Source organism: Taeniopygia guttata, chromosome 25, assembly GCF_048771995.1.
Source record: "Taeniopygia guttata chromosome 25, bTaeGut7.mat, whole genome shotgun sequence".
Classification (NCBI taxonomy): Eukaryota; Metazoa; Chordata; class Aves; order Passeriformes; family Estrildidae; genus Taeniopygia; species Taeniopygia guttata.
The window spans coordinates 1,173,732-1,199,230 of NC_133050.1; the positions used below are offsets into that span (position 1 = coordinate 1,173,732).

Genomic DNA, 25,499 nt, shown 5'->3' on the forward strand with positions numbered 1-25,499 from the left:
TGTAAGAATATTTGTAATAACTGAAACGTAAACTTTAAGGCATTTAGAGATTTTGAGGAGCTAAGATTTTAGTTAGAAATAAGCCTTACTAGAGTTAATTAAAATAAGAATAATAAATGAGTAGGCCTTGATGAAGTTAAGAGTTAGCAGTTAACTAATAATTAATTGCTTGTCAGCACAATGTTTGGTTAGCTGGGTTTATAATGAAGAATATAGAAACTTATAAATAGCTTTTAGGAACATAAGACGATTGTGGTCCTCCTCTGTTCTGAAACCAATTGAAGACAAGGAATGGGAGTTCTACCAAGAGTTCATTTGTCATACTTGCATTGAAAAGGTAGAAAGGTCAGAATGAGGAAGACTTCATTGACTTCCTCATTTTGGGACCCCTCCCCATAAAAGGGACCACCGACCCATTTCAAGGGACAAACTACGCACGCTTAATAGCTTTTGGAGTGATTAGCATACAAAGCGGGGAATGGGATGTACTAAAATTATGAATATGTATTTGTATTTTGTATATTCAATACTTGTATGGATAAAAAGACTCTGTAATCACCTGGAAGGTGCGGTGTGTATTTGGGAGCTATCCCGCACGCTGCCCGGCGTCGAATAAACATACACTTTCTAACTTTAAACTGTTAGAGAGTTTTTGTCCGTCACAGTTGGATATCGATACTAGATCAATAACCATATTTTTTAATAAATCAGCCAGAGCTCAGCCCCGCGGCCTCTCCTCCCGCTGCAGCTGGTGGGCTCCCCAGGAAGGGGATTTTTCCTTTTTTACGTGCATGTTCACAGAGGCGTATCAGCTTTCTCAGCAGTTTAACAGATTGTCAGAGCTAATTACTGATTGGGTTTTGTGTCAGACATGGAGGAAACTGCTCAGAGCTTCTCTGTGCATTTCTTCCATAAGCACCTCCCATGCAAAACCACCACACGATAGCAACAGGGGGCTGGGGACAGCAACAGGGGGCTGGGGACAGCACCAGGGGCTGGGGACAGCACCAGGGGGCTGGGGACAGCACCAGGGGCTGGGGACAGCACCAGGGGGCTGGGGACAGCAACAGGGGGCTGGGGACAGCAACAGGGGGCTGGGGACAGCAACAGGGGGCTGGTGATGTTTGCCTATGAAGGAACCGAGTTGCCACAGGCTGCCCCCAGCAGCAGCAGGGCCAGACCCAGCTTAGCTTCTTAGTTCAGACCAGACCGGCTCCGGGCACAAGCTCAGAACCCCACAGGGGCTCAACAAGCCCAAAAGGGCCTCCCCTGCCCACAAGGGAATCGAGAGACAGACCTGAGCCCACAACACACACACACACAAGCCACAAAAAGCACACAAGGCACACCTGACCCTTCCCTCCTGCCCCTCGCCATGGCTGCCCAAGCACAACCACACGCCGCTGGACCACTGGCCAGCAGGCAGCAAAAGAAGCCTACATCACCCAAAATTCCCAGGCGATCTCCCATCCAAGTACTAACCGGGCCCGACCCTGCTTAGATTCCGAGATCAGACTGTTGCATTTCAGACTAGCAAAAGTTTAGTAGAAGTAGTTCGGCTAAGGCTTAGAATTCTTAGTAGGCCATAGGCTGTGTGTTGTTAGAAACAGTTGTTAGGTAAGGGCAGTACGGAATACTGGCGAGGTAGGAACTTATCTCAGAATACATTCCAAGAGCAGGCTGTGGTAGAACATGTCATTATTCACAAGATGGATAGGTAGATCTTGGGGGAATATATTGTTTTTACCTAACAGAGTGAAGAGGAGTTATAAAAATGTTCAATTTAAACAAGGACTAATCTGTAAATAAATGATTGTTGGAGTGTAACGTCGACAGATATGTGTTGAATTAAGCAACCATTGATATAGACTCTATATAAACGCAATGATTTGTTAGCTCGGGGGGCTCTGACTTTGGACATTAGTCCTCAGGCTCCCAGGGCCCTCAATAAAGCGCTGCATAAAACAACTTCGGTTGTTTTGTGTTCTTTTTATGGGCAACATAATTGTCTAACTTAAAATGAGCAATTTGGCTGGTATCTGATCAAATTCCAGGTAAAATGAACACCACCTGTTCTCAGGAACTCCAGAAAAGGAAAGACACTCGCCCTTCAACACTTCATACTACAGGTGCTGCTCTTACAAGAAGTATTCAGGTAGCAAGAAAATTTTCTCTTTTTCTCCAAGGTTTGATACCTGAAATACTCAGGGTGGATACTCCCAAACCTGAGAGCTCCTGACATGCGAGTTTCTCTCCTGCTGAAGCACTGTTCAGGTAACAAATGTGCTGCCTGGGGAATAGAGACCCCAAAAAGAAAAGGCCCCGACTGCAGGAGCAAAACCACGGCACCCACGTGAGGCTCCATGATGGCAGGAACCTGTTCCAGTTTCAGGGGATAAGGATGGGACTGATTTAGACACAAGCAATAATTTCCCCCTCCACACATACAAAAAACCAACAAGGAACAAATTTTCAAGAGGACCAAGGCAGAGTCAGCGGTTCTTTTCTTTTTGGTACTTGAGATCTTGAAGCCATGCAAGCTTCTGTGGTTTGGGGTTTTTTAGAACTTTCTTTTCAAATTCTTACCTGGGAGCCCTCGTCACACAAAGGACTGTTGAAAAAGGACATGGATTGTCCAACGTGACACTGCAAAGTCCTTGAGGAGGGCAAGCCCTGCTCAGCAACATCCAAGCCATCCATGTGCTGTCTACCACATTCCCGTCCTGAATCCAAACCCAGCTCTTTGCTGCTCCCTGGGAAGGAAATGGATCCTATCCCATTGAAAACCAGTACATCAGCCCATTCTTCAGCCAGCACACCCTGTCTCTCTTTGTCTCACACCTGGACACCTGCTCCAGATGTATTCTGCGAGGGACAGGATCAAAACTGCACTTAAAATCCTGAAATAGAACCTGCATTGCCTTCCCATCATCCATGAGATGGGTGACCTCATGGTAGTGGCATAGTCAATCAGACAGGAATTTCCCTGACTGCGGACTCATGACTGACACCATGAAAGGTTTCAAGCACCAGCATTTTATTATTCCCCAGTTACAAACTTTTATACCCTTTTCCCTCACATGCATAATATCTGAGTTCCCTTTTACTCTTTTGGGTTGGTCAATAAACATCAGCATTCCATGCTTCTTTTCCTTCAGTGCTGTTCACCTGTCTTATACAGCTGCACCTCGTTGGGAATGAGGCTCATCTGCAGCCCCATTCCCTGCGTCCCATAATCTCTTCTCCTACATTCCCCTCTGTTATCTCACGCTGCCCTGTCCAGGTGCTGGCACTGTCCTTCCATCACTTCCCAGTAGTGCCAATGATGGCCTTTCCCACTATCAAGATCAGATTATCAGGGCTGGAGTTTCCTGGAGAGTCCAATCCCTTCCTGTCAGATCAGAAAGGGCCAGAGAACACTGAGCCAGCGTGGACCTCCTTGTCTTTCAGGACCTTGGGCAGAGGATTTAGGTGCTTCCTGTTGGGACATATTGGGATGAATCCCATTGTCCTGGCTTGTAAGATAAGCATGTATTCTATTTGCCATCTGTTGGAGGTTGGGCAGTTTTCTTATCTCTTCCAAGAACAATGTCTCCCTCGGGGAAGTTATCTTCTGTTAATGGGCCATGGAATGACTCACTGCGTGACTGGTAAAATTGCATCATCCCATTGTGAGATGCTCCACCCAGAGGGAGGAGCCATGCATTCCTACCTGCATAAAATCAGCACTTTTTGGGACTCCAGGGCAGCCCTTTGCTGGATTCCCAGAGAAGCAGCTTTCTTCTCTGCTAGGTTCCCAGAGGAAGGCCAAGCTGAACTACTATCAGACCTTCAGGGAAAACTACACCCTTCTACAAGTCACTGCTTTAGCAGCATTTCATCTGCCACTCCAGGAAGAACAGCCACCATTTAACTGAACCACTACCAACACCCTGACTCCTCAGGGTGTCAGGTTTCTGACTCTACCACTAGTTTTGTTTGTACTAATTGCATTTTTATTATTATTTTTTTATTTAGTTTTTCTCCTAGTAAAGAACTGTTATTCCCATTTCCATATCTTTGCCTGAGGGCCTTTTATGTTTGAAATTGTTGTAATTCGGAGGGAGGGAGTTTACCTTTTCCATTTCACAGGAGGCTTTTGCCGTCCTTCACAAACTCCTGTCTTTTTAAACCAAGACACCCATCCAACGCCACAGCGTCACAGATATTATTCTGGTCCAAGTTGTCCCAGGCAATGCCACGTGAAAGATCACTGTAACAGCACTGTCCTTCTCTTGTTGGAAATCCTTTGGCACCCAGAGAAGCCAGTGGTACTTGGCAGAGCCAGGGTCTGTGGGACAAGGACACTGGGAGCAGCTAAAAGCAGAGAGGATGCTCAGAGAGCCGAATTCCCACAGGATTCAGCCACTCCAAGTAGGCCAAGCCATGCTTGGCATGGCTTTGGGCATCAGGGTTCTGCTGGCCCTGGTGGGCTGCAGAGCCACGGAGGGCCGAGCTGAGTGTCAGACACCCCTGGAGAGCTGGGAGAAAGCCTGTGGGCAGGACACGGGGTCCCAGTGACCTCCCATCCCCAGTGCCAGCCTGGTGGCCACACCTGTCCTTCCAGTGGCCCCACAACAAGTGGTCTCCCAGTTGCTTCAGTGCCTGGAAGGATCTCTCAACCCTGACTAGGTGCCAAATCCCAGCGTCCGGCTGGCCGTGACCCTGTCCAGAGGTTATGGCCAGCCCGGGTCCAGAAGTGGCCGTGCCAGGAGGTCAAGGAGGAGGCAGTGAGAAGAGCCCAGCAGGGCAGGGAGGCGAGGCAATGAGGGGGCAGAGGGAAGGGAGGGAAGGCATTTGGTCCCAGAGGGCCAGGCACTGCAGGCTCGGCTCTGCTGGCTCTCAGGGTGCCCTGGATGGGCAAGATGCTGCCAGGTTCCACCTCACCACATGCCCCTACTGTCCTCTCGTCCTCCCCTGCCATGACCTCGGGACCAATGGCTCTGCACATCCTTGCCTCCTCTTCTGCCAACACAGTCCAGGGAAAATACTTCCACTACTACTGTTGGTAAATGTGCCTGATAGGCTTGACATGCATGAATTTCTGTTTCTTCCTACCTGTGATTACAATTTACTGGGAAGGGATTTGATGGCTAAAATGGGAATGTCAATTATGACTGTGAAAGCTGATGAGGAAGCTACGGCCCTTGTAACTTTGTGTCAAATGTCAGAGAAGACCTATGCTGAAGTAAAGCCAGAAGTGCGAGCAGTCCCACAGAAATGTGGAAAATTAGATATGCAACCTCTCCAAATGACTTCGAAGCCACCGGGACAAGTGGTGTCTAAAAAGCAATACCCTGTTTCAAGGGAGAGAAGGCAAGGGGTCACAGCCTGTTGCTGAGCTCCTGTTCAAGGCAGGTCTTTTGGGGCAACGTATGTCTGCCTAGAACACTGCCATCCCTGCCCAGTAAGAGCCCGGCAGAATTTTAAAGATTTTTAAAGAATTTTAAAGTGTTAAAAAGCAGATGAACTGAGTCTCCTGCCCTAGCCCTTCCAGACAGGGAAAAAGAATTTGAATTTTGTGTGGATGTTGAACAGGAGCATGCCACAGGAGTTCTAGTGGAAGAACACCACAGGGCTGTACTTGAAGACCAATGGCCCATCTTTGTAAAATGTTAAACCCCTCAGCAAGGGGTGGCCCCATGGCCTCCCGCGAGGTACGATCTCCTCACAGATCCTGGTTCTTATCCTTGGATCCACAGTGCGGTTTTCCCTGGATTTTAGCCAGGGCTTCCCCTGTGTAAGGGATAGGGATATGCAGGAGGAGTCTGTTGGGCTCTCCCCCACCACCATTAGCAGTTTCAGGCCTCCCAAGGACTCCTGTATATCCCTTTTCCCCACCAAAATCGCTCTTTAGCTGAAGTTGCTGACAAGGACCAGCCCTGAAACACCAAAATGGGTTTGTTGTTTATTTCTCGGGTCCTCAGCCCTGCGTGGGACTCGGTAAGTGGGTGCTGCAGAGGCTCCGGCAAGGCATCAAAAACGCCGGCCCCACACCCAATGGTGGCGCGAGATCTCCTCCAGCTCCGGCCTGTCCGCAGGGTGCTTGGCCAAACACCATCGGATCAGGTGCTGGAGCTCTGGGGAGAGAAGCCAGAAAGCGCCGGTCACCGCCAGAAGTCTCCTGCCCAGCTGCCCCCGTCACCCGCGGGGCCCGGGCCGTGCCGCGAGCGCTCTGGGCCGTGCCGGGCTCCCGACCGGCTCAGCCCCGCACGGGAGAGCGGCACGGCGGGACGCGGCCGCCTCCTCCGGCCGCCCGTGCCGCGCTGACCCCGTCGGCACGGGCCCCTCCTGCGGCCGGCCCGTGAGGGCAGATCCACGTCCCGCGGAGCTGCGTGAGGGCCGCGCCGGGCGTGCGCCGCCACTGCCAAAGCCCGCCGGCTTGAGGCCGGACACCCACCTGGAGAGAGCTGCCGCCGGAAGAAGAGCTTCCCCAGCACGATGGCTTGGTCGTCCTGGAAGGGGAGGCTGCCGCAGACCATGACGTACAGCAGCACGCCCAGGGACCAGGTGGTCGCCGCGTGGCCGTGGTAGCAACCCAGCCAGGTCCACTCGGGTGGGCTGTACACGCGCGTTCCTAGGGGAGACAGGCGGCGCTGGCCGGGCGCAGGCTGCTGCCTTCCAGAGCCTGGCACCAGCCTCCTGACCGAGGCAGGGGCTGCGCCCGCGGCCACAGCTTCCCCCCCGAGGCCACCCCGCATCCCCCAGCCAGCTGGCCAAAAGCAGGAAACCATTCCACAAGGCCAAGAAGGCCAGCGGAGCAGCCCAGGCCCTTGTGGGCCCGCTGAGCCCAGGGGCCGGGAGCCGCTTTGGCTGGCCCCCCTGTCGGCAGGGCCGGCAGCCGCCTCCTGGGGCACGGCATCCGCCCCGTGCCAAAGGGCAGCCGGCTGAAGGCCGCGGCCCGGGAGGGAACGGGGCCGTGCAGTGCCTGGCACCGGGAGCAGCCCAGGCCATGGGCTCACCGGCAAAGTCCGTGAAGGCCCGCTCCTGGAGGAAGGTGCCGCAACCGAAGTCGATCAGCTTCAGGTCGCCGCTCTCCGGGTCCACGAGGAGGTTCTCCGGCTTGATGTCCCGGTGCAGGACGCCGCAGGCGGTGCAGTGCCGCACGGCCTCCAGCACCTGGCAGAAAAGCCAGCGCGCCTGCTCCTCGCACAGGAACCCCTGGTCCTGCTCCTGCAGGAACTCCAGGAGATCCCGTGATGCCCCCGGACGCTCCAGCACCAGGATGAAGCTATCTGGCAGCTCAAACCAGTCGAGCAGCTGGATGATGTTCTGGCAGCCAGAGCCCACCTTCTCCATCAGCACCACCTCCAAGGGCACGCGGGTGCCGTCGGGCTGTGAGGAGGAGAAAATCAGTGCCTGCGGCAGGTGCTGCTGCTGCTGCTGCTGCAGGCCTGGGGCTGCGCTGCGCCCTGCCCGGGATGCCCCAGTGCCCCCTGCCGCAGCCTCCCAGGCGCTTGCGCTTCCTCCCGCCCGGGGGATGCTCGGGGCTGCCCCTGCCCGGCCCCGGCACCGCTGTTCGGCGTGCCCAGGCCCGCGGGGCTGCGGCTCCGCACGCTGAGCCCGCCCCGGGATTCTCCCTGCCCGCCACGCCCCGCTCTGTCCCGCTGGCCCCGCTCGCTCACCAGCTCGTCCCACTGCAGGACGCTCTCCCGGGCCACGCGTTTGATGGCCACCTGCGAGCCATGGGGAGAGGAGGGCTGAGCTCCAGCCCTGCCCCTCCGCCCAGGCCCGGCCGTCGCGGCCACTCACCGGGCTGCCGTCCGAGAGGCGGATGCCCGAGAAGACGGTGCTGAAGCCGCCGCTGCCCAGCTGCGGGCCCAGCAGGTACCGCTCCTGCCGCTGCCTCCTTTGCCCTGCGGCCAAGAGCGAGCCATCAGCCTTGTGCCCAGGACCCGCCCCTCCCGCAAGTGCCCGCGAGTGGAGCGGGCCGGGCCCCCGCGGCCGCCGCGCTCTCACCCGCTTCCTGCTGCGCGCCGGGCAGCGGCCACCGCCCTGCAGCCGCCGGGCTGGCGAGCGGCAGAGCCGGGCCGGGGCAGCGCGCACAGGCGGCTGCGGCAGCCCCGGGGCAGCGGGGCAGGGCGGCACCGGCGCTGTCCCCGGCGTCGTGGGCTGGGCTCTGCTCCTGCCGACGGCCGGGGCTGCAGCCCGAGGCTTGGCACGGGGGAGACCCAGGAGCGGCTGCAAAGCAGACAGGGCGTTTTCAAGCCGGGCCATCGAAGGCACTGGAAACAGCCAGCGACTGCGCTGCTCTCAGGGGCCCTGGCCTGGCCAGGCCGCGCCCCTCCAGAGCCCCGGCGGAGCCTCAGGCAGCTCCTCAGAAGATCTCACCTGCTACTAGAAAGCCCTTCGCGGCACTCGAGGGCTGTCTCGGGGCAGCTTCCTGCAGATGGAGGAACCTCTGAAAGCTCGTCTCCACCACCAGGCTCGGGCTGTTGCCAGCTGGCAGAACCAGCACAGCGTCCTGGCTGTCCTGGCCGCTGTGGGATGACCACAGCTGGCTCCAGGACACTTGCTGCCCCACCAGCTGCTCCTGAGCAGGCTCCCCTGCATCGGGCTGGGCTCCCATTTGGACTTGTGGGCTTTCCCCTGCCATGTCAAGGGTCAGGATTGCGCCCATGTTGTTGAAGTCCGTGAGTCCAAGGGAGCTGGGAGACCTGTCCACGGGCTCTGCTCCTTCCGCAGGCTGACAGGTCTCACTGAGCCTCTGCGAGGGATGGAGGCTGTCAGAGATAGCAGAGGCTTCTGGCAGGGTGCAGGGTCTCTGACAGCCTGAGGTTCCTGCATGGATGGTGGTGGCTCCCCCCTGCTGTGCCATCCTTGCAGGCCTTGAGGCTCTCCCAGGGATGGAGAATCTCGCTGGGAGCAGCCTCTGGAAGGGATGGAGGCTTGTGGAGGAGCTGGCCAAGCCACAGCAGGGCAGGTGGCCTCGCTCCAGCAGCTCCTTCAGCTCTTTCCACAACGCCTGCCACATCCCAGAGTAGAGGGGCGCACGTGTCCCGTTGCCATCCCAGAGCTGCAGCATCAGTTCCTGCAGCTCCCGGGCCACTGCCAGGCAGGGGCCGCAGCCGCAGGGGCTGCCCAGGGGGCTGGCGGGAGCACGTGGCTGCTCGCCAGGAGCAGCCCGAGGCCTGGGGAACCTGGGAGCCACAGGGGCTCCTCGCTTCCTCCATGAGCCTCTGGGCCGGGCCCCAGGGCACTTGCTCCTCTTCGCTGTCCGTGTGCTCCGGCTCTGTGGTTGCCGGTGGCCAAAGGCCCACCAGACAGCCACGGCGGCCAGCAGCAGGACAAGCGCAGTCACCAGGACATCACCGTCACCCATGGCTCCAGCACGTCCCATCGCGACTGCACTGGCAGCTGCCAGCGCTGGCCTGTCTCACCCAGCGACAGCGCGGTGATGTCACAGTGGTGTCACAGTGCTGCGGCCAGCACAGCCCTGGGACATCACAGCCCTGCCTGACGCCAGCGCTCTGCCCTTTGTGCCGTCACAGCCCTGCCTCAGCCCCGCCCTCCGCAGTGCCCCAGGAGGGGTAAGGGGGCTCCCTATGGGCACTTGCCAGCTCTCTGGAGCAGAGTGGGTGGAAGATTCTTCTTTCAGAAGGACACAGGGATGAGGAGGGGAATGCTGATGGTCTCACCTCTTTGCTGGCACAGCATGGGACATGGATTGTCCAATGTGACACTGCAACTCCTTGAGGAGGGCAAGCCCTGCTCAGTAACATCCAAGCCATCCGTGTGCTGTCTACCACATTCCCGTCCTGAATCCAAACCCAGCTCTTTGCCGCTCCCTGGGAAGAAAATGGATCCTATCCCATTGAAAACCAGTACATCAGCGCATTCTTCAGCCAGCACACCCTGTCTCTCTTTGTCTCACACCTGGACACCTGCTCCAGATGTATTCTGCGGGGGACAGGATCAAAACTGCACTTAAAATCCTGAAATAGAACCTGCATTGCCTTCCCATCATCCATGAGACGGGTGACCTTATGTTAGGAAACCAGTGAGTGGGAGCCAGGGTGCGCTTGAGTTTCGGGAATGCCGCATCTCCTCGTCTCCTCATTTCCCAGGCAGACCCTGCCACAAGGACGTGGCCGAAGCGGCCCGAGGATCCGGGCATTCTTAGGAGAATGGTGAGTAGCAGACTCGTGGGTTTGTGGCTGCTGTGCAGCTAAGATCATGCAGTGATGTTTGGTGTTCTTGATTGTAGCTGGGCAAGGGCCACAGGTCGGTGACTGCAGGAAATTGCCAGCAGGGGAGGCAGCCTTCCTTCCTACCTGATGTGGATTCCCTTCCCCGGACATCCTAGAGATATTTTTAGGATTGGTGACTGATAAACACAATGTGTTTTGATGGATGGTTTTAGTTAGTGGTGCTTGTTTTGTTTTGGTTGTGGAACTATTTATCTTGGGGTATTTTTGTGAGTATTTAAAATAAGGTTTGACACAGTGAGTAGGACTGTCATGTAGTTTATTTTTTATGAAAACATAAGTATACCTTTAGGTTATGAAATTGACAGGACTACTTTATTGACTACTTACCAAGTCTTTTTTAGGAGTAAATTTTTGTAAGTCTGATTTTGAAATCAAAGAAGAAAAATGAGAAGACGAAGGAGGTAGAGAAGTTATCTCCTTCTAGGATAGAAAGGGTTTAACATAGAAACTGCTTTGTCTAATGTTGCTTGGGGCATTTCCGTGCGACAGCCGGGCCGCCCGCGGGGCTCGGCAGCAGGAGAGCCCCGAGCCGGGCAGGGCGGCGGCCGGGGCGGGCTCGGCGTGGAGCCGGGGCTCTGTGAGGCTCCCCCTCCTGTCCCTCTCTCTGCCCCTCTTTCCTCCTCCCCATATTCCTCTTCTTTCTCTCTTTCCCACATTTCCCACTCTCCCCAAAGCAGCTCCGTTCCCTCCCTTTCCCGCTACCCTTCCTTCCTCTTCCCCGTATTCCTGTTCTTTGACCCCCAGACCGTCCCCTCCTCTCCCTCCCAAACCCGACCTCCCACTGCCCTCACTCCGTCCTGTCCCTGCCCCGCTACTCCGTTCTATTCCCCCTCTCTCCCTCCTCTATCCACCGTCCCTCTTCCTTCCCTGCCGTCCTTTTCCTTCCCTTCCCGCTTTCCTCCACAGCCCGACCTCCCTCCCACCCTTCCGCATGCCCCGCTCTCCCTCCTCTCTTCCTGCCGCCCCTTCCCTTCTTTCCCCCGCAGCCGCGGGGCTCGGGGCGCGGAGAATAAAGCCCCGAGGGCCGGAGCCCGGCGCCCCCCGGCCCTTGCGGGAGTCCCCGCACGGGGCCGGAGCTCTCGGCGGATCCCCCCGCGCCGCTCGGACACCGCCCGGCGCTGCCGGACCTGCGGCTCCGCCACCATCGCGCTGAGAGCGGCCCCGCTCTGCGCCGTGCCGGCCGTGCCGCGTCCCCGCCGCCTCTGCCGTTCCCAATTTCTGCCCCTGGCCTGCGACAGCGAGGCGGGGCGGGGGCTTCACGCCTTCTGGGGGCTGCCTCCCCTTTCTTGTTGCGGCAGAGTCCCTTTCGGGGGGGATGGAGGTGTGGAAAGGGCTGGGAGGGAGTGCTGGGCTGCTGTCCAGGGCAGTTGGACTCGTTCTGTGCATTCTTTGGGGGTCAGGAAAAGGGGCTGAAGACTCGGGGCTCTGATGTCATTTGGGGCACCCCGAGGTCCCTAGGAGAGGGAGGCACACTGCGGTGGGGGAGTGGGTGGGTGGCGAATGAGGGGTGGGGGTCACGCTGGGTGCCGTCCCGCAGAGGGACCTAAAGCTGCCCCAAAATTCCCAGGGAGGGGTGTGTGTAGAATACTAAAACCTGGCAAGTGTTTCGTTTTTATAGGTATTGGTAAAGAATAGGTATCTATGGCTAAATTCATTTGGAAAGAAGCCCTCTCTCTATCCATTCATTTGTATGCAGGAATGTAGGAAACTCAGACTGGGGATGGGCAGTAGTTTTGAAAATCATGCCCTAAGGTTTTTATCTCGTGCTGAACCAAGCAAGTGCCCTGAAACCATCGGAGCAGCTGCAGGGGCTGAAGGGAACAGGAAGGGCTCTCCGGCACCTTTTGCCTCCGTTCTCTGCCATTCTCCGTCGCAGTCCCGGAAGAGGCGTCTGTCATGCAGCCTGCCAAAATGAAGACCTGTAAAATCCTAGCTCTGCCTTTTGTTTAAGGTGTTTTTACTTCATATTTATGTCATCACAGAAAGCAAGGAAAGAAGAAATGTGACTGGTTCCCACTATTGCTCCGTGCAGGCACTTTTAAAGGCTGCTGTACTTATGTTCTCTTTTTCCACTCCAAGCTTGACTTTCCCCCTCCTTTTTCGAGTTCTGCCGCTTTGGTTGTCCCAAGGAGGGCAGGGTTCCTCAGCAGGGGTCTTAGGAGTTGGTGCTGATTCTGCTTTTTCCAAAGGTGTATCGAAGTGTGCTACCAAAATGACTATTTTCTCCACGGGAAAGCTTTCTCTCAATGACAATCAATGCATGTATGTGTTTTAACCGTGTAACCAGATGGATTAAGAAAAACCAACACCCGTAGTAGATTTCTGCTTGATCTGTGTCTGTAAGAAGTGGGCTGTGTGCTGGAGAGGGAGAGACGCTGTTGGAGAGTGGCAACAGCGCCAGGTGTGAGCTGTGAGGATGAGGAGGGCTCAGAGCAGCCCCAGGTGTGAGCTGTGAGGATGAGGAGGGCTCAGAGCAGCCCCAGGTGTGAGCTGTGAGGAGGAGGAGGGCTCAGAGCAGCCCCAGGTGTGAGCTGTGAGGATGAGGAGGGCTCAGAGCAGCCCCAGGTGTGAGCTGTGAGGATGAGGAGGGCTCAGAGCAACCCCAGGTGTGAGCTGTGAGGATGAGGGGCAGCTCCTGCTGGGGGGAGGTTGTTTTAGGGAGAGGGTTTGCTTCAGCTGGCTTTTGCATGGAGCTGCTGCTGGAGAAGGGGAGTTTATGGGGAGCTCCCGGGCCTGTCTCATGGAAAGACGATGGGCGCTTTGGACAGGGTCCGGGGGATCACCTGGATATGCACTTGTGTACGTGGAGCCTTGCTCAAAGGAGGTGCCGAGGGACAAACTTTTGTGCCGAGAAGCAGCAGCCAAACAGGTGAGCCGGTGCGCCTTTGTAGTGGGGACTTTTCTCCTTTCCCTTTTAAATTTCGTCTTGCCAGTCCCTCCCAGTTGCCCCCAGGAAAAAAAAAAAAAAGGATTTTGAGGACAAAAGAAATTCAAATTGAGGGTACCGGTGTCTGAACTAGTGGGGGATTCCCCTTCACTTGTGGTTTTGAGGGTAGTGATTGAAGGAAAACCTGCCTTTTCCAGGGTGTTAGGGATATCACAGGGGAGACAGAGAATCCCTGTGTTGCCTTTTAAATGGAAGGGGAAAAATATTGTTGTCGTATGATGGGTTTGACTTGAGGGTAGCTCCCCACCATTTTCATCATCCTGAGGTTAAAACGGAGGGGGCTGCCCTGTTGTCCCTCCTTTTAAAGGGTTTGAATTGAGGTAAAAATCCCCATTTTGCCATCATTTGAGGAAAGCTCCTTCTCTTCTGCTCTTCTAGGGGATGAAATTGAAGGGAAGCCCACATTTCTTTGCCCTGGTTGAAGTGAGGTGAGCGCCTGAGTGTGGTGTCACTTTTGGCGCTTCAAAGGAAGGGAGCTGCAGCTGTGGCAGCGCTGGAAGGGTGGAAACCGGGCTGTGCTGCTGCATTTGGGGGCACTTCTTCTGCCCCTGGTGCCGGGAGCGCGGCTTCTCATTTTCCAGCGTTCCTTGCTGTGGGGCTTTTGAGGAATTTCTTGGATCATTTTCTTTTGTTCGTAGTTGGTGTATGAGGAGGGCCATGGGGTACTTCTTGGTTGTTACAGTTCTTGCTCCAGGTGCTGATGACAAGGTTTTTTTTGGATTGAGCGTTGTTGTTGGATTTCTTTTTGATTGGTTCTTATGTTTTTAAAGGATGTGCTTTTAAAAGTTTACAGTGGTTTTTATGGGTCATAGCATGAAGTAGAGGGTAGGTTTTTAATTTGGTTGTGGTGGCTTTTATTAGCGGGAGTATGTAGTGTCTGTTTAGGTGAGTTTGAAGTAGTCCTGTAGTTAATTAGTGAGGTCTTTTAATATTGATAATTGTATTTTTGTTTATTATATTATAGGGGTTTGATTCATTTGCCTTATTTGATTGCCATGTATGTTTTATTTTTGCAGAGAATTTTGGAGATATTGTTTATGGTTACATTTATCTTTTGGCCACGTGTTTATTTCTAGATGGTATTTGTGTTTTGGTGATTTGAGGCATTATGGCTTTCTTGTGTTAGGAATACTTATTTTATTGTTGTTAGTATAAGCTTTTTGCTTTTTTTTTTTTTTTGTAGTTTCATGTGTTTGGTTGTCATTTTTTATTAATTTTATTTTTGGGAACATGGGTATTTCTCTGGTGGATTTTTTAAGGGGCACATCCTTTGCCATTTGGATTTTTTGCAGGTGGCCACCCCCTCAGGGCCACAGGCCCCTGAGCACAAACACTGGCCCTTTTCCCTGGGAAAGAAAACTTGCCAGCCCGGGTTCCTGATGTCAGTTTGTAGGGTTCATTTGGGACTGTCAGGGCAGCATAGGTTTGAGATATGGGGAGCTTGGGTGTGGGGCACATCCTTTGCCATTCAGATTTTTTGCAGGCGGCTGCCCGCTCCAGGCCACAGGCCCCTGAACACAAACGCTGTCCCTTTTCCCTGGGAAAGAAAACTCGCCAGCCCAGATCCCTGATGTCAGTTTGCAGGAGGTGTTTGGCATTGCCCCGGCAACCAGAATTGTATTTTGCTGCAGCTTTGGTCGGGGAGATCTGGGGTGCCCCCTCCTTCTCCCACCTCCTCCCCTCAGCCCTGTTCTTCTCTGTCCCTGTCTCCATCCCTCACCCCTATTTGTACGTCCAGCCCACGCTGCCCCACTCTCTCTCCACCCTTCACCCTCCCCATCCTGCCCCATCCCTCACTCCCCTGTGGCTCCCTGCAGCACCACATGGGAGCCCGAACTCGTGGGGATAGTGCGGCCCTGGCAGCAGGACAGCACCGAAATGAAACGGGCCGGGACGACGTCTGTGGGCTGCACGGTGTCACCAAGGGACCTGGGGCTGAGGGGAGGGGGCTGGAGGGTGACACAGAGGTTGGGGGCTGCTGACAGGCAGAAGGGGTCTTGAGGAGTAAAAAGGGGGGCTCCATGGTGGCACAGAGATGCTGCAGTGGGGTACCTGAGGGTGACACAAGGAGGCTGAGAGGCAGGGGGTGCCTTGAGGGACAAAGTGGGGGGTGCCTGTGGGTGACAGGTGAACCTGCCCTCACACCACCCTTAACCGCACCCTAAATACCACCCCGGGTGCAGCGTGCACGGTGGAGGTTAGGGGGCCAAGGGACAGTGTCGGGGCCTTGGGGTGACACGCTGACATTACGGGCTGAGGGGCAAAGAGGGGGGACTTGACAGGTGGAGAGCTGACACTGAGAGTTAGGGGTGCAAAGGACAGGACACAGGGTACCGGGAAGGGTTAGGGTACAGCAGCAGCCCTCACCCCAACCCTAAGCTCACCCTAAACAGCACCCCTAGAACACCATTTTTCCCCAACAGCAGCTGCAGGCAGTGACCCTAATGCTGGGACAGCCCCAAAACCCTCCCAGCAGCTGCAGGCAGTGACCCTAATTAAAAGGAAGGGATGATATTTGCTAGCTAGAGGGCGACTGGTAGAGGCTGGGGACTGGGCACTTTTTTAGGGTTTTTTTTAGTGTTTTTAAATGATATTTGAGGGGTTTTCTAACAGGAGCTTTTTAGAAACTTTCTAGGAACGTTTAGGATACTTCTGGGCTTTTTCAGGGCTTTTGAAAGATTTTTTCAAGTTATTTTAAGGGCTTTCTTAGTACTAATTAGAATTTTTAGGGTTTCTTTTTTTTGGGGTGTTCTTGGGGCTTTTTAGGACTATTTAAAAAATTTAGGGCTTTTTTAGGACTATTAGGGGTATGTGGAGGACTGTAAAGACGTTTGAAAGTTCCAGGACAGTTTGGGTGGATACAGACGAGAGATCTCTGCTGATTGCCCTTGGAGGATAAGGTTTATTCGGGATGGAGAGAGGCCTTGCCTCGAGCTGCCAGACACAGCACGTGGCCAGGCCTGAGGTGATGGGGGAGCGGAGAGACAAAGGGAAGAGCAGGGACTCAAGGAGGGGGAATGCAGGAGGAGGGAGGAAGTTCCAAGAGGGGAGGGGAAGATCCAAGAGGGCGTCTGGCCCTTTGGGGGCCCCTTATCAAGGGGGGCTCCAAGGTGGGCTGGAACAGGACTTGGGCCAATGGGGTCACAGACACCTGATGTTTCAGGGGAGGGTTACAGGTGTGGGGTGAGCCGTACATTCTGGGGGGTGAGATGGAACAGTCCATTTGGCTTTTGGACCCCGCTGTAGGTGAGGTTATTGTCCAGCCAGTGGGGGCATGATATTCATCCTGGCTGTACTATTGTGGTTCTTCTGCTAGACAATCATATTTATCTATCCTTCCCAACATCTCCCCTGTTTTCACTGAACCATTTGAAATACTAAATATTGACTTAACAACTATTTTCTGCACACTTGGAGGTGTACAGGGTATTGCTACTAAAACTATACTTATTACTACTGGAACAGTCAAGCTTCTTTTACAGAGTTCCTTTAGCTAAGGTGCAAGGCTCAAGAGCTTGCAGGCTTGGCTAGAGGAACCCAGGCATTTGTCTTTGACTGAATTACAGGTAAAACTTCACTGCAAAAACTGAAACAGAAGAACAAAAGCAACATGCACGCATATAAATGATAAAAGTCTATTTTTCTCTCAAGCTGTTTCTGGCAGGTCATTTTCTCCTGGTAATTCTGCACAGTTCAGGTTTGGGTGCTGGCTTCTTGGCTCGTACTTGCAGAAGCACTGTCTGGTGTGGGGGTGTCAGCAGATTTCGGTGTGTGGTAGGGCTTCACGTTCTTTGCTGGGACCCCTCTGAGTTCTCCACCTGTAGAGACACAAGCAAAACCTTTCCCTCATGTTAGAAGCCTGTGTGGACCTTGTATTTGTCCTGAATCTACGGTTTTGATTAAAACTGGGGGGTGCCCTTTAATTTTTACATTTTTGTTGTTCAGGAAATGTCTATAATGGGGGGACGAGGCTTTGTGCACGTCATTTCACATGTCCAGTTTCAAGGGCCATTAAAAGAGGCTCATCTTCACCATGTTACCCAGAAGAGCTGTAGTTATTTCCAGGAGGAAACCAAAAATTGACTGCCCTGTGGTGTGGTAGAAATCCCACCACAATAGTGACTGTGCACAATGACAGCCAGTGCCTTTTGGAGCTCTAACAGCTGAGAGTATGGCAGATCAGGTTTTATATTATTTTTAGACTCATGAAAACATTTTTCCCAAAACAATCTTTCACTCCTTTCTTCTGTCCTAAACTATGGAACAGAGAAAATGGAGAGGAGCAGAGGTTTTTTTTAAGTTGGCTTTTTTTTTTTAAGTCTTAAAATAGTGCCAGCTTGATGCATAACACTTTAGAAAATGGATTAGTAGCAGCTATTTCTTCCCACCAGAGAGGTGGGATTTAAATCTTCCAACAACAGAAGCACTGGATGTGCAAGAGCTCAGTTTTCCACCCCTCACACAAGTCTCTTCTTTAAGATGTACTATTTTAAGCAGCCTCAGCCAGATATATTAAAATACCGCTCCAAACAACAACAGAATGAAAATGGTCCACCAAATGGGGAAAAATAAGAAAAGTCTGTCCGAAGTTCTCGTGTTGATTTTGCAAAGTCAGATGCAAACAAGGTTTGCCATCTTTCTTTCCTAGAAAAATGTAGATATTTGATAGAAATTGATCTCTGAGGCTGCTAAGTTGGGGCGAGGAGCAAAACAGGCTCCAGAGAATCTGTGGCTGTGTCACCCTTGGAAGTGTTCGAGGCCAGGTTGGATGGGGCTTGGAGCAACCTGGTCTAGGGGAAGGTGTCCTGAGTATGGTGAGTGCAGGAAAAGAAACTTTTGCTTTTCCTGAGATGCTGCCTTTGCAAGGGGAGGTCACAAATACCTCATGTAGTTTGAAATGCCCTGAGCAGAACCCAGCTGTGCTTCCTCACAGGTGATGAGGGATTTTCACTTGTATTTTATGGGGGATTTTCACAGGGCAGTGCCAGAGCAGCTGAATGTGTTTGACAGGCAAAGAGGGCCAGTGTGGCAGCAGCTTAATTCAATGGAGCTTTTCCTTCTGTGATCCTCTCTAACCTGAGGCACTCTGGGGCTCTTGAACCTGGCAGCTGGGCAAGTTAATCACTGTAGCAAGTGATAAATTAACCAGCTCCACTCTCCTTAGCATGGGTGTGATGAGCATTTAGTAAACCAGTGAGCACTTGCCAAGATGGGAGCTTGTTCTTTGCCAAGGAGGAGGGAGAAAATATTGCTTGGAGTAAATAAAGCAACCCTGCTTCCCCAGGAGGAGGAAAAGCAGCAATTAAAGATGTGAGTGCTGCAGGGAATAATTTGCACAAGGATATATCTTGTCTGCTATGCAGGAATGTTCCAAATAAACCATGCCTCTCCTGACCTTTATTTTTCTGGATTTCTACCACATGATATAAGAGACTCCTAATAAAAAAACCCAAAACACTCTGTGGTGAGGCATTTCTTCCTTTCTTCAGGCTGCCTCTTTCTTTTGTTCCCTCCAGAGCTCTCTCTACATTTCTGCTGTTGTTTGGAGCACATGCTTACCTCTTTCCTGATCCCCTGGGCTTGCTTTGGCTCTGGGTGTCATGGACACTCTCAATTGTGGTTTTTTTTTTTTTTCCTCCATCTACCTCTTTTTCTTCAAGTGCTTTTCCTTCATTAACCTGTTGGAGCGATGGATTTTTCTCACCTTTTATTACTTAGTGCTTTTTCTTCATTCTCTAAAACCAACTTTTCACTTGCCCTGTGGCTGTTAGATGCCAGAAATGGGAGCATTAATTCTTTCTCTACTGCTTGTCTGAGCTTTCACAGGGAGCTGAGAGCTCGTTGGGGTTCAACTTGACTCACTTCAGTGCCTTCCTGGATCCTGCCTGTGTACTTGGACACTTTAAGGGAATAAAGTCTCAGTGTGGAGATTACAGTTGTGAAATGATGGCTTTTTTGGAGAAGACAAGGATGCTGTTGTCAATCTTTTCAAGGTTGAAATCCTTTCTATTTTATCTTGGCCTTTATCTTTTTTGAGGATAAACTGAGCACCTTGTTTTGGGGAGAAACAGGCTCAGATCAGCACAAAGGTGGCTGTGGCAGGTACCCAGTTTTGGAGGGAAGGGTGCAGCTCCTTGGGGCGTGTTTGTGTGGGGCTGTAAGGTTTGTGTTGGGTTCCTGGAGCATTGGGAACACCCCACTGGGAGTTGCACATCAGGAAATGGATGTATAAAGGGCCTGAAGTGGGACCAGCTTTGGTGAAGGGTTCCATAGGAAAAAGTATTTTTACTGGGATTTTGGACATTTGAAGCTCCTTCTCATAGCCTTTGCCTGATGAACATTCCCCCATTGCAAAAGTGTGGGGAATCCTGAGCTCACACAATAAAAATCCCTAATAATTATATTTTTTCCTATTATCCTATTTTTTCCCTATCCCAGCAGGAGTCAGAGTAAAAGAATATGTGTGAGTTGCCTGCCTTTGACTTTGTGACAGGAAAAATGCTATGGGGAAAGTGGTCAGAGGAGCATCACTGCTCTGCCCTTAATTTTCCTGCACAAGTGAGGATGATTTAAGAACCAAGGCACAGCCAAGACCTTTCCTCCTCCTGTACTCATCAAGCAATCACTGCCTCATCACAGCTCAGCTTCAAACACCTCGTTTGCATCTGGCTGACCTTGGCTCCCCTCCGTGGATGGGAAGATGAAGAGGTGGAAGTGTACAAGATTGGGATTTTATGGGTGAATTGTGAAATAGTGGCTGGTGCAGGCTGGAAACATCTTCTGCTGTGCCATGGAGGATGAGAGTAAATGGGTTAAAGAGGAGATAAAAAGGGCAAGGCACCTGGTCAGTTACTGTTGAAGGAAATGTGGGAAAAAACTACATGTAAGAAATATGTCAGAGATGGTCATTAACTGCACTGCAGGGTCAGAACTCTCTTACTGATTGGCCCTGTAGTGAATATTGGAAATTATTTAAAAAGCTCTTACCTGACTGAGGGCTTTTAGTGGATATTTGGGGGAAGCAAAGGAATACTCTTTCTGGCAGAACTTTTCTTCTAATTTAAGCATGATCCTCTTTCTGAGATAACAACTCCTTTGAATAAACTGAAATATCTTCACCATTAGTTCTGGCAGGAGCTGGATAAAGTTCTCATTCGGGTAAACTTTAATCCAACATGTGTCTGTAAAATAATAAATTTAATGGGAACCATCAAACCTATTGTATGAATAAGGATGGTGCTTAGGGCAAGAAGAAAGAGTAATTAGGAGTGGACAAATAATGAATGATAGTGGGAAAATTATAATTTATCCTGGTTTAGGGGGAATATTTAACTAAGCTAAGATAAAAATCTACCTTCATTGCAGGCTAAGCTTTGTAACAGAATTCTGCTGAGCAAATGTAATAGTCCTGGGCTCCAGACAGACCTTTAGATTCAAGTGTACCTCTGGTTTGAGAAAGCTCAGGGCTTGAGCAGCATTTTATGGCTTTGGTCTTGACCCCTGGGCTATAAATGCTCCTGTAAAAGTAATGCCAAAGTTACAGCTTCTGCTAATTTCTATGAGTTCCAATGGAGAAAGGTCCACCTGGACTTTGGGGAGAGTTTCTCAGAGCAGAACATTTCAAGCACTATTAAACTGCATTCAAACTTCCTTTTATTGGGGCATAAATGTCACACCCCGGTCTATCAGTCTGACAGTTCTTTGAGAATAGACAAGCTTTACAAACTACTTTAAAAATAATTTCACTGACAGGTTTGCAGCTCTGAGAATGCTAATAAACTGAAATGGCATTTCACCCTGCAGTAGCCACTAAGTAATTATGATTGTCTGTAGGCAGACTAATGAAACCAGCTGTTAACAACCTAATGAGAATTTAAACCAGCTCTCTGCTCCACAGACACATCCCTTTTCTGTCCCTAATTATCCTGCACCCAGTGCTACCCAGAGAAGTTTAGTGTAGCTTGATGTTCGGGTAAAAACTGCCTTATTTTGGAGAAGTGGTGCTGCTCTTCTCAGAGGTGGAGTTTCACGTGGGCTGCTGCCATGCTGGGGTCACATCACAAAGTCCAGTTCTTGCAGGGGCTGGGGAGCAGGGAGAGCTCTGATAGCACAGCATGGGAAAACTGGCATGGAGGGATTCTGGTTTAGTGTGTCCCCCAGTGGCAGACAGCATTAGTTATTGATAAGTCTTTAGTTCAAAGATAAGATCTTGTTGTTTTGGCTCTAATCTTTGGCTGCTTTCAATACAGTTTCCCCTGGCAGTTAAGATACTGTTTTTCTCTTGCTATCAATCCTCTGTCCTTCCAGATGACCTTTAAAGGTCCCTTTCAAGCCAAACTATTCTGTAATTCTTTGGATACATGATGAATAGCAACATGTATTTTACTCTCATTATGCATGATATTACATCCTGTCTGGCCTTTTGGGGTTCTTTCTTCTCCAGGTCCTTGTGAATACTGTCACTTCTATATGCTCTTAATTTTTTCTGTTGCTTATCAGTGAGCATTTTCAGTTCTGCCACCCATGTCTTGAGCAAGTTTTCTGTGACTCACTGCACCAGACACCAGGTTAGTCCAAAGAAGAGCATTAGGAAGTATCCAGCTGTATTTCCTCTTCTTCCTTCTCTGTACATGCTGCTGTTTTGAGCACTCTGGCTTTCTGAGCTGCCTCACATGTCTTGATCCTTTTCTGGATAACTAGAGGGATATCAGGATTAAATCCCGTCTCAGCTCTGAGGTCTGGCTTTTGAAGAGCCCCAGTCATCCTCTCCTGCTCATCTCATCCTGGCCTTGATGGAAATATTCTGTCTTCATGGGATTGTTGTTCAACTCTGTGCATCCTGGAACTGCTTTTCAGTGAAAGTTTATGAGTCTGTGAAAGGTTTCCTGGTGTGGGAATGCCAATCCTCAATCCTAATACTTGATGGGGGTTGCAGTTGCCTGAGTTGTGAAACCTCCTGAAAAACATTGTTTGTTCTTTTTTCCTTAACTTTTCCTTGACTGTTTTCATCACAGATCAGGGAGTTTGGGGATGTCTTTTCAAAGGGAATTTTAATGAATCTCCTGTCTGGCATTTCAAAGGGGAACAGTGGCTTGTTTTTGTTAACCAGCACCTGCTTACAATCAAATTAGCCAACTGCCTTTAATTAATCATAATATATTCCAGGAGAGCAGAATAACAAGGGAAGAAAAATCAAGTGGTAACAACTCTGTGACTGAACCTGGACTTCCCCTTTCCCAGGTGCAGGATTCTGGGCAGCTGTGTAACCCATTGCTGTCCACCTTGAGCTCTGCCATGCAGTGCCTTGGGTTTCCTGGGAGGGAAAAACATCCAATCGCTCAGCTCCAGGTTCACACTTGTACAGTCACCTGCAAATCCAGAGGCCAATGGGTATTTCTGCCTGTGGTTCGTGTGCCTGGGATTTGCACACTGGATCTTTGATTTTGAAAGTTTGGGCAGCCTGGCTGCTCAGGGAGGGATCCCTCTGGCTGGAAGGTCTCTGAACTCTCTCCTCCGTGTGAGGGGCTTGAATCTTGTTCTTTCCTTACCTCCTTATCTGCAGGTTTCTTGGTGGAGGCTTTTGCATGGAGACAGGAGAGTATGGCAGGAATGCTGGAATTAAACAGTTATGTCCAGGGTCTGGTTTTGGGTAGTTGATTGATCCCTTAGCTGCTGGACCTTAAAATTCTTTAAACTCCATGGCATCTCCTCTTACCAGTATGGGACTGAGACAACACTGAGCTTCTGGGCTTTTCCTGGGTTAGCAGAACAAACTATTGCACTTCTAACCTGTGCACATCAGCACTAACCCGAGGCTTCACCCCACTCATTACAATCATGAGGGGGTAGTTGCTTATTCCTTTCAAAGAATTGGATGCCTGATAGGATTCTGGTTGTGAGCTTTTCTCAAAAGCATGGTGAGATGAGGTGTGCAGGACTCATTTCTTCAGAAGGGCAGGAGAAACCACTGAAGGCCTCCTTAGCCAGCAGTTTGACACAGATTTGCTTCTGAAGCTTTGTAATTTGTCCTTATTATGTTCTGTGTGTGATTTAATGAAAGCTTCTTTCTCTACTGTAATTGAGCTCTTAATCTCATCTGAAAAGCAGAGCACAATCCCTTCAGAGATGTTGTTTGAGGAACAGCCTGTTTGTGTTTCCTCTGCCATGGTGTTACTCATGGAGCTGCTCACTCCTTATTTAAGAGCAGAAAATAAACAGATTTCTCTGAGTCAAAAATACATTGGTTATGCCACACAGAGTAGGTTTGAACAGAAAACTCCTCCACTGCTCGACTGAGCAAGCAAGATCTTCCCTGTCTCTGCAAAGAATATGAAGGAGTGAGTTTTCCTCAGTGAGCTCCTGAGGCCTCATGCAGGTGATGCCCAGCAAATGGGGCATGGGCATGGCAGCTGTCAGCAAAACAAGTGGCTCTGGGCAGGTAAAAGTTGGCAGGAGATAAGAGTGGAAAGTCAAAGTAACCGGTTGCTGAAAATCTTGTAAGAGGAATAATGACATTGGTGAAATTCCCTCCATCTGAAAGCTTCAAAAAGCATTTTTACAAAAATCCACAAAAATGTCCTGATTTTGATCAGTCTGATCTTCCTAAATAGTAATTTACAATCAGAATTAGGAGTTGACAGATACTATGAAGGCTCAGCAGAGGATTTTTCATTGTGACCTTAGTACATATTTTTTACTGTGCTGTGGTTTGGAAGGAAGCCCCAAGCTCCAGCTGCAGCCTGGGGAGACCCTGTTGACCTAAACACTCCCCAGAGCTGCTGTGGGACTGACCCAGAACCAGAATCTGTAGGGAACTGTGTAAAACACTTCCCACTAGAAAGCACTTGAAGCTTGATGGTGATGCACAGTTCCCAGCTCAGACCACAGGCAGTGCCAGTAGTGACCAGTTTGTGCCCGCTCTGCACAGAACTGACGGCTGTGAGTGGGAGAGCTGTGGGATGAAGAGGCTGATGACTTTTGGGGCACACAGAACCTTCCATCTCTACTGCTTTATCCACACTAGAGAGTGGAATTTCCTAGAGAAATTCCTGGAGAGTGGGAAGGATGAAGAGCAAAACATTCTCTGCCAGTGGATGCTGTGCTTGTTATAAACACATGAGTTACATCTTGTAGGAGTTCTTGCTGTCAATCCACAGGGATTCTAGGCTGAGATCTGCTCATCTCTGTCATTTGCCAGGGGAGTGAGGACCAGACTCTGCACCACACTTCCAGAGCTGGGGACGGTGGGTTGAATCACATCCAGAGACAGGATGAGGAATGGCTTGTGTTTTTTCTTGCCGTGCACAGCAGATATCCTAATTTAAAGCTGTGCTGTCTTCCCAGATTCTGCTTCTTCCTCTGAGAAGACCCATTCATTTTGACCCTGTTCCTTCCACCCATCCCACTATAGATTTCCAGTGCTGGAGTAATTGGCACTACTGGATGAACCTTCGATGTGATGAGCAGTGGATTTTTGTAGACAACATGCCAAATAAAAGTGCCACAAATAAAAGATCAATGACTTCTTTCCTGGAGAAGAAATTAAGGTAAAATCTTTTCATGTTATAGACTGAGTGTACAAAGCTAAAGAGGTAGAAGATGGAAATGAGACTGTCTCCTGAGAGGAGTAAATTTGTCAATTTAGCAAATTAGAGAGAATATGCTTTCACCTTGGAAGTAGTCAGGTACCAAAATGATGCCACTTTGAGTAGGCAGGGCTGGGATGGGAATTGCTCCTGTGGGCTTTGACAGATCTATTCACACAAGGGCCCATTTGCTGGTGCCAGCCCTGGAAGCAGGGCCTGGAGAGACAGCTGGTCAAGGACAATTTCTCTGACTGATTTTACAGCACGTTTGACAGAGCTTTCCATTCTCTTTGCACCCTGTGGATGGTGTCCTGGATGAGCCTGCCCTGCCACACGCTGCCTGTGTGGTGGCACTGAGGTGGCTTTCATGAGGCACCCGGGCCTGCAAGGGCCCTGTGCCCTCAGCCAAAGCTGTGGCAGGTCAGAGGGAATTTAATGAGTTATTCAGCAGCATCAAAGGCCCTGTGAGAAGTAATTAGTGCTGTGAGATGAAATCAGAGCATTTAATGCTTTTTGCATAGGATTGGGTGCTGCTGCAGAAACTCCCACCCAGAGTGTGGCAGCCCAACGCCTCAGGGAGAGGGATGAGGCCCGACCAAGCTTTTTGTCCAAAATCAGCCCAAAACACATTCCCTCCTTATGCAAGTAACTTCATTTTGGTGCCTTCTGCCAGAAACAGGGCAAAAATTGGGAGAGGGGGAACACCAGCCCTGAAAT

General features: G+C 51.1%; 1 protein-coding gene across 1 annotated transcript; it reads right to left on the reverse strand.

Moving 5' to 3' along the window:
* Positions 1-5,935: 5,935 nt before the first annotated feature.
* Positions 5,936-6,993, reverse strand: LOC140680651 (serine/threonine-protein kinase pim-3-like). The gene is made up of 2 exons (XM_072918618.1): positions 6,440-6,993; positions 5,936-6,119 (listed from the first exon to the last, which is right to left on the reverse strand). The coding sequence occupies exons 1-2, from the start codon at positions 6,771-6,773 to the stop codon at positions 6,016-6,018; spliced, it is 438 nt and encodes a 145-aa protein (XP_072774719.1). The 5' UTR covers positions 6,774-6,993; the 3' UTR covers positions 5,936-6,015.
* Between the last annotated feature and the right edge of the window lie 18,506 nt (positions 6,994-25,499).

Bases quoted from the DNA above. Each gene is read 5' to 3' on its own strand.
- LOC140680651 (XM_072918618.1), bottom strand. From the start codon at position 6,773: ATGGTTTCCTGCTTTTGGCCAGCTGGCTGGGGGATGCGGGGTGGCCTC. The intron at 6,120-6,439 runs GTGGGTGTCCGG...TTCTCTCCCCAG, and splicing joins CCGGCGGCAGCTCTCTCCAG to AGCTCCAGCACCTGATCCGA.